The 9,665-nt window shown below is 28.8% G+C and overlaps 1 protein-coding gene across 1 annotated transcript; it reads right to left on the bottom strand.

Moving 5' to 3' along the window:
* On the bottom strand, positions 1 to 688 carry LOC125219850 (ethylene-responsive transcription factor 14-like). The gene has a single exon (XM_048121934.1). It carries the CDS (start codon positions 635 to 637, stop codon positions 110 to 112), a length of 528 nt encoding a protein of 175 aa, XP_047977891.1. The 5' UTR covers positions 638 to 688; the 3' UTR covers positions 1 to 109.
* Between the last annotated feature and the right edge of the window lie 8,977 nt (positions 689 to 9,665).

Here is a 9,665-nt window from a genome sequence, read left to right as displayed (position 1 = left end):
TGAGGCTTAAGTCATAACATAAATAGGTACTTATTGGAGGATTAGTGGCAATAGTTGTTCAAATTTAGATCGATAAAAAAATGTAAAGAAAAAAAAAAGAAGGCCTAAATCAGGCGCTACACGAAATTTCATTTTCTGTTTTCGCATGTTTCAACGGCTCCGGCTGCTCCTTGGAAGTCCGACGCCGCTTCGTCACCCGGGTCGGCTCCGAAACACCCGACCCGAGAAGGTGAGGGAAATTGACTTTAGCTCTGGTTCCGCGCATTTTGAAGGCGGCTCTGTCATAAGCCACGGCGGCCTCCTCCGGCGTCTCGTACGTCCCCAGCCACAGCCTCGACCCCTTCTTCTCCGGATTCCTTATCTCCGCCGCGAACTTCCCCCACGGCCGCCTCCTCACGCCTCTGTACCGCTTCCACTCCGCCGCCGCAACGCCCGATCCCGCCGAATCACTCTCGTCGCTCACCAACTGCGACGACGATTCGCTCTCGTCTTTGATAGGAATCGGAGAATTTGCAGGTGGGGAATTGAAACCGAAACCGAAATCGAAATCGAAATCGAAATCGCTATCGCTGAGAAGAAAGGTTTGTATGGAGTCGAGCCAAGCCAAATCGAATTCAGATGCGTTTTCAGTTTCCATTGATTTTTGTTTCTTTTACTAAATATATGAGGGAATTATTATGTGATTGATGTTAATGGCAGTGTTTGATCTCTTCTTCTTTATAGACGGATTATGATTGATTGGTTACATTATTATAAACATTCATTTTAATCACATTTTCGTTATGAAATGATGAATAAAATAGTGTGTGCATGGTTGTTGAAAGAGACAAATATTTTATGTGGTGAGTGAGTGAGTCATCCAATTCCAATACACATAATCTTTAATTCAAATAATTATTTTTTGTGCGTACCTTTATGGTATAATTATTGACCTCCTTATTCGTAATTTCCATAAACAAATTAAAAATTAAGGTGAAGAAATTTAACAAAAATAGTCTTTAAGAACATTTTGTTATAATAAAGACTATATTATGGTATCAGAATTTTGAGAAATGTGGAGTAGTATTTTTTATTAATAGAGATTGCGATTGATATTATAATAAAGTCCACGGACTAAAATATTAATTGTCTACTTTTTTTATACTTGTGAAGTCGTGCTTTATCAAGTTGAGCATTTTAGTATGGTTTTAATTAGCCTATAATAATTATATATGTGTATAGTGTATATGGAATCGTTTTCATTTTCAAGAAATATGGACAATAGTATTAATTACTGAATGCACAGAATCCCTGGATAAAAATTAAATAAAATCCGAGGAGAATAATAAGCCGAGCAATAAGGTTGTGTGAAAGTTGAGACTCGAGGTTATTCAAATCAATATAACGTCAACTATATAGTAATATACGCAACTTGGAATCATTTTTAATTTTATTTTAAAACTTCAATTAAAATCATGGTTATATTAACTAAATTGTTGAATTCAATACACGTTATGTAAGGGTTAGAAACTTAGAAACCAAGAGGGATCCGTGAATATATGCGAAAATCACGGTGTCAGAAATATGAATAATCAAAACTTAATTTTCTGGACTATTTTGTGAAAATAATTTAAAATTCTAGGAGTATATATTTCTAAACAAATTAATATATACTCTTAAACGAAATTAGAAAGGCTAGTAACACCTTGATGTTTTTGGGGACTCACATAATACATAGGGACCTTAGAGTAACGAAATGAGCTTATAAATTTAGACTAGTTTATACGAACTTCTTAAAAAAAGAGGTAAATGGAAATATAAAAGAGAAATACTAATAATTACTATTTCTCTATTTTTATAAAAATCCAAGCTCTAATGGAAAGAGTATTTAAGAAGGTATAATATCTTTTTCAATTTTGAAAAAGTATCGTTACCTCTTTTTTATACGAAAGGTAAAAGTTGGTTATATTTTTGTCTGGCTTTTTAAATTTACTTTCTTCCCTTTGAATTCATTAATTTTTAAAAATATAGTTACTTTTTTGAGAAAGTAAGCGAGAAATGTACCATCTCAGTTTTCCTTTCCTCCTTGAAAATGCTCTAATAAAATTATAATTGCGACAGTATAATTTCTAGATGATCACCACCATTAATTAGTTCTAAAAACAATGAATAAAATTCAAAAAAGTCTCTGGACAAATAATTTGCATATTTTCGGTATTTGATAGAAAAATATCACTAGAGGTCTCAGAAAAAAGACTTAATTATATTTGAGCTATTTAACACTATTTTTAGACTTTTTAGCTTTTTTTTTCTTTTTAGTTTTCAGGGATATTTTAGTCTGTATGTTTAACACTCATCTCTTTTAACACTCCTCTCTTATCTCTTTTCTTTCTTTTCCCATTTACTTCTCTCTTTTTTTATATATATAATTTCTTATTCAATTCTCTCATTCTCCATTTCTAATTTAATTCATCTTAACAATAAATAATCAATACACATCTTAAAACTCTCTTGATCAATATATTTATAATTTTTCATTTTAATTTATTTTTAATATATATTTATATATGAGTAAATTTTTGTTATAATTTTAGTTTGATATGTGTACTGAATATATATTGTTAAATTAAATTGAGTAAATGGAGGATGACATAGATGAATTAAAAATTTTAAAAAATAATTTAAAAAAACAAGAAAATGTGAGAAGGGGAGATAAGAGATGAGAATGAACATAAAACTTAAAATATCTCTTAAAATAAAAAAAGGGAAATAAGGGGAATTTTTTTTAAATAGTGTAAAAGTACCTCTTTTGAGTAAATTAAGTCTGATCCAAAATTTTTAGTGATATATATTTTTTACCTGAAATATGCAAATTACATTATTGAGGGAGTTTTTTACAGTCCACCCAAAAATAATCGCGCCTAATATTGTTGAAATCATTATTTGGTAGTAGTCCGTTGTCAATTATTTTAAAATTAATATTAGGCCGTCATTACGTGCAACACAAAGAATATTAAACATTTAAACCTAGCACATTCGGATTTATAAGATCTTCCAGTGTGTATAACTCAATAGATATGATAGTACAAAAATATGTATGAGACCAATAAAAGATCTGCAAAAGTAGCTAGATTCTAGCTAGACATAATGTAGTGGGAAATTATTGATTATTAATTTAATCATGTGGTGAGCTGTGGGCCTAGTGCCAATACAAATACACTAGTAAAAAAAAAATCAAATATTTGTCTTAATTTCATCAAAAAAATATTTGTCTCAACTTCTTCTCACTATCAAATTAGTGTTAATTAGATTAGTTTTGTTTGCTATATGTTTCGTCTCCATGTTCTGGTGTATTATTTTTTTTTTTGGCTTTTACTCTTGTATTTATCACCTTTATTCACTTATTCCACTGCCAACCAATTGCATTATGTTGTATGATCTCATCTCTTTATTGTATGCATTAATTTAATTAAACTATTGGATATAACATAATGAAATGGAGAATTGTAACGTGATTGACAGATAAATTTTGGAATTGTTTCTTTATTAAAAAAAAATCATATCAGGATTAGGTTTTGCTTGTCAGCAAAATCATGTAGAGCATGTAGTTATTTATTCGAATATATAAATTGTTTTTATAATATTTCTGATCAGCTAGCTTGTTACACTTTATTTTTCGAGCATGGTTTTATGAGTTGTGTGTAGTTTTTATAGCCTAATACACATGGATATTGTGGATTTACTTGGGCCTGCTTAACCGGTTCTCGGGTACCCGGAATCGGAACCGGAACCGATCGGGTAATTGAAGAACCGGAACCGAAGAATCCGGTTCCGGTTCCGGTACCGGTTCTAATGTTTTCATATTTCGGTTCCGGTTCTACCTGGAACCGAACGGTTCCTACCCGGAACCGAATAATATATATTAAATTTAATTTTTTTTTTTACTAAAATTGAAGTATAGTAATTAACGGTAATTCATTTATTATTATCAAGGTTGGTTTTGATTCTTTAGTATTACTGAATGTATTCCTTTGCTACTTTGATATTGCTTAAAATAAATGCTACTCTTGGTTTGACAATATAATTTTTCAATTTATGTGTTTGGATCATTATTTACCATTATACTTTGAGTTCTTTAAACAAAAATAATTTTAACAGATCATATGAAAGCTCTTAGAGGAGTCAAGGTGGAGGTTACCAATTGAGGAAACATGCGAAAGAATATACCGTAATTCTGGTTTGATATCACATACAACTCGTGGGCTAACGTGAGAATCATATTTCTTGATACTAAGTGGAGATAATGTAATTGTTGTTATATATAAGTTAAATCTAGTTTGGTGTCAGATTAAAATTAGGTAAATAATAAACAACTTTTCATTAATTAGTATACTTAAATTAAAATTAAAACTACAAATCGGTTCCGGTTCGAAACCGGTACCGGCCGGTTCTTACCCGGTCGGTTCCAAACCGGAACCGGACGGTTCCGGATCCGGTTCCGGTTCCGAGATTCATGAGATTTTGCAACCGGGTACCCGATCAACCGGACCGGGTAGAACCGGAACCGGCCGAATAAGCAGGCCTAGATTTACTTCATCACCATGGATGTGAATTCACAAGGATACCCCAGTTTTTAATATCATCGGAGGATACGCCCATTTTTGGTTTCATATTTACGGTTTTCTAAATCGTAAAATGGTGACATGCAATATATAGCTAAAATAATGGATCAACAATAATACTAATAATAATCCAAAGTTAGAGGTAATGAAAAATTAAAATAGAGGCCATAATTCGACTAGAATGTCTTTAAAATGGTATATGGACCCTAAATTAAGTTCAATTCCCATATACATGTTAAGTTGCAACATATATTTGATTTATTTTGTACGATTATTCACTACTAAAAAAAAAAAACTCCGTTAAAGATGTTTTTTATTGCTTGCTAATTTGTGTTTCTAAATACACCACCAATACTTAAAAAACGTCTTTATTGTTGACGTCCAAACTAAAATTAGATAACGCAAACAAAAGCGTCCTAAAAAAACAAAAGATCAAGTTAATTTATCATTAATTGAATGATGCTTTCTTTTGCAACACTGATTGTTGTTATTTTTAGAAATTTTCCAACCCAAATAATTGCGTCTCAATTGTGTGACTCTAAAAATAAGTTTATCCATTAATCTTTTCTCAAAAGCTCAAGGTAACCTATTCTTAGTATTCTAGATAGTCGAGCTGAGACGAATGGCCTATATATATAAATATAGGACTTTTTTTCTCTAAACACTAAGAATAAATTATACTAATACTTAAAATTAAAACTCAACATATACTCATATTTTATATCTGATAAAAAAAAATCACCCCCTTTATTTTTAATTAACTAATGACTAGCTAAAAGAAAATCGTGGTTGCAATGATACAAATTCTTTGTGACTATTGGCTTTTTAGAACAGCCCTACCTGAAGAATAATTTATAACTCATGCGTGGCATGATTATTAATTAATTTGAATCTGTTAATTAATTTGTGATAAGAATACGATGTCACATCATATCGCGTGTGCTTAGTCCAGGTCACATCATATATTTTATTCTACACATGTTTCCAGTTATCGTTAATTTGTTCTATAATACTACTCCTAGTATAGAATCTATAGATATGAAAATCTATGGTAATTAACAAAATTAATTGTATTAATAAAGTCAATGAGAAAATCTAATTTAGCCTTCTGAAAATTAAAAAATATTCGACATCAGTCTCTATATTGCGACCATCCTCTATCTTTCGGAAAAGCGTGTTGTGAGAAATTAAATTCAATTTCTTTGACCTGTATAGAATATTTATTTTTCACACGATAGGGATATAATTAAATCGTTCTTAAAAATTAATAAAATAGCGAATTAGAGAGGATATTAAATTCATTTGAATCCTAAGTCGTTACCATATTTTGTTGATGAGGAAAACTTGCCGTAAACTTTGACTAATTATTGATTAATAGAAATTAATTGAAATTAAATGATTAATTAAATTGATCGTAAAATCAATTAATGTCTAGTAGCCAGCCGCGAGGTTATTTATTTACTTGTTTGTTATACAATTACCCACTCTTATTTAAACTTATATTTGGTGATTCGAATTTCAACTTATTAGTATCTTACAAATCGACTTGAGCTTCTTTGTCAACATAAATACTTATATTGGTAACTTGTTATATCATCAATGATTCAATATATATTGTCTCCTAAAAAAGCCAATATTCCTATTTATGACCTATTAAAACCACATAAACAACATTGTAATTAAGTGATATGTAACAGCTATATGACACCACCATTAGGCATTATTAGTGGCCATATTCATTTTTTTGGAAATATTATTAATTGATAAATTTGTTATTAAAATCATACTACAGTGAGTCACGTAGATTCTTAATCAGAGACCTAACTGGTGTAGTAATATCCATCTCTTTTTTTTTCCGTATAAGATGCTGTTTGTCGGCATAAATATATTTATTTAATAAAATGGGTCAGAAGTTATGAATAATTCAATGTTAGCCTTATTGGATTTACACATAATTACGTAAGATAAAACAAATAAAAATAAGATATGATAATATATCTCAAGATTCTTTTCACAGAAAATATAAAATTAATATTCCAGGTTATAAACGTGATGTTGAAAAAGTGCAACCATATGTGCTCCCCAAAAGCCATCTGAAGTATTTTTATTTTGTTATATATATTACGTAAAAACCATATGATCATCAACGTCGTTGAGTTATATTATTATTATTATTATTATTATTATTATTATTATTATTATTATTATTATTATTATTATTATTATTATTATTATTATTATTATTATCTTTTTAGTTTGATTTTAATATTATAAAATTGATTATAATTGTTTTTAATGAACTATATGAACACTAAAGTTCAATTATTTATTTTTCATCTATTTAAAATTATATAGAAAATGGATAAATCAGAATTTTTATTGATATCGAAATATAATAATATGTACTGCTATTTTCTTGAACAGAAAAAAAAAAGCCTAAAAAATACTGCTTATATTGGAATTATGATTTTTTTTCTTTTTTTGTCTTGTTGTTTGGTTGATATGATTATCCATCTTTGAAAGTTGACATTATAGATTTCGTATTTCTCTTGCAGAAAACATGCTACGTGATCTACTTTATTTAGGAAAAAATTATAATACCAACTCTGTCCAAAAAAAATGTCATGTATTTTTATAATTTTTCATTATCTATTAAAATTAATCTCTAGCTATTTATGCTAAGATTTTGTGATTATATTTTCTACTAACTGTACACCAACCACTTTTTTCTCTAAATTTTTCTTATTTTACCAATTTCATATTAATGCAAAAAAATTGTAGTTATTTGGATAGTCAAAATAAACAGTAGCAAGCTAAGGTTTTAGAATATATAAATTTTAAACATTTCTTACCAAAAAAACCTTAGTACGTTATTTAAAGTTTAAACATTCATAAATAGTAGTAGTACTACTATAAAATGTTGTTTATTGGTAATATATATTGCTAAATTATTCATTTTAAAAATAAAATCATTACTAAATTATCTTTTCCCCTGATATTATTCTCTGCCATCTTAAAAACAAAAATCATTACTAAATTATCTTTTTGGTATCATTTAGTGTTAGTAATATTTTATATCCATCTTAAAAAGTTTGGTTTCACTCTAGTACCTTTGCTTCATTGCAATGACACTCGTGCAGCAATATTAATACTGTCGGAAATTCCAGTGTGCGGCGGTGGTGCACCGATTGATGGAAACACATGCCTCCAATAACCTCATACCAAGTTAATTTTTCTTATTTAGATAATATCACTAAATTCTCAATCTTTTATATTAATTACTTATATTATAAAAAAATAATAGTTATATAAAAAATATTGTCATGAAATTTCAAACGTTAAATTAATTATAAGGAGTAGTACATAACTACTCCAATTATAGTAAATTTTTATATTCATCTTTGGTCCTTTTTGTAATCTAAAAATCTCAAATCACCAAAGAATTGTGAATAGAGTATAAAACAACAAATAATTAACAATAAGAAGAAATAAAAAATAAAAAACAATAGCACATCAACCGCAAAGTTGATAACTAGAGAAAAAAAGGCAACAAAAAATCTAAGCCAGAGAAAAATAAACCAAAAATTAACAAGTAAAACTAGCCACTAGAAATATCAACTAAGAACCATCAAAACTAAGGCGGACAACAAGCAAGGAGCAATAGAAAAAAGGCAAGCGCTCCCCCAAAAAGATGATCATCTTCTGTGTGGGCTCATTGCCCTCACCCACGTTCTCATATCATTGAAATTTTTCATATCCTGTTCAGATGAGAATGAAAACTTCAGGCACACGTCCAAGTTTCAAAGTGCAAAAAAACAATTTTCTTCTCTACATCTTAGGCAGGCTTGAAGTCTTAAAAATGATTACGAATATATCCAAGGTATGAACGTAATTAACGAGTGTTCAGACGTACTCCCTCTGTCCCATTAAAAATAAAACGTTTTTCTTTTTGAGTTATCCTATTAAAAATAAAATATTTTCTAAAATTGAAATAATATTATCTCTACTATTTTTTCCTCTTTCTTATTTTACTCCATCTATATTAACTCACAAAATGACACTGCATGACATCTCGTGCAGCAAACCAAATGCTTTATATTAATTGTGACAAAGAAAGTATTTCACTAAAAATCTTGAAATTTTGGCAAGTACTAGGAAATTAGTCAAATACTCTTTTTCTCTGCGATGTAAGGAAAACAAACCACAGTGTCTGAAAAGAGAAATTTGTAACTACTAGATTCCTTTTTTTAGTCTAAAACCATATGAATATCGTGGGACCGGAGATTTATTTTGATCATTAAAAAACTATTCCCAGTTACATTCAAATTGACATTTACATTAACAAACACTATTATTTTTATTTTATTTATATTTATATTTTATTACTAGTATTATATAACACATTAAATAAATATGAGTAGTATATAAAATCCCATGTCATTTTTTAAAATGTGTCACTTTGAAAGAAGCAGAGTAATATAAATTTTAAATTTTTTGTGTATATTCGACCAGAAGTGACTAAACCAATATTTTATTGGTTTTGTGCTAGAAGAATATCTAATTTCCCGAATTTATTTCCTTTTATCTAACAAATTAGGGAGACTCGAACCACTTCTTTGGATTCGCGCAGCCATAAAAATCTAATCATAATTGTAAATTAATAAATTTTGCTATTCAGTATTAGACTTCAAGCTGTAATTATAGAATAATCAAGTATAAATACTAACACTTTGAGTTTATTGCAGTTTAAATTCAGTGATTGGCTATCAAATATTGAGTTTTATATACTAGTATTTGAATAAACGGAGATTTTGGGTGTAATTATTGCAAAAATAAAAAATAAAGAAAACAATTAAATAATGCAAGTAAACATAAATAACATTTGATTTGATTGAGAAAACTAATGAAACAAGGGAATTCCAATAATAAGATTTCACTACTTCAATTTCTTTAAAACACAGTTACGATATTCAAATAATGATTTCGAAGTTACTAGGGCGAGTCAGATATAGTCACATGTTTGGTACCATAAAATATTTGAATTTGGAATTTAATTACAATTTC

Source organism: Salvia hispanica, chromosome 4 (assembly GCF_023119035.1).
Source record: "Salvia hispanica cultivar TCC Black 2014 chromosome 4, UniMelb_Shisp_WGS_1.0, whole genome shotgun sequence".
Classification (NCBI taxonomy): domain Eukaryota; kingdom Viridiplantae; phylum Streptophyta; class Magnoliopsida; order Lamiales; family Lamiaceae; genus Salvia; species Salvia hispanica.
Note: the sequence above shows the minus strand (reverse complement) of the source record. Positions and strands in the feature narration are given on the sequence as shown.

Coding starts and splice junctions, on each gene's coding strand:
- LOC125219850 (XM_048121934.1), bottom strand. CDS start 637: ATGGAAACTGAAAACGCATCTGAATTCGATTTGGCTTGGCTCGACTCC.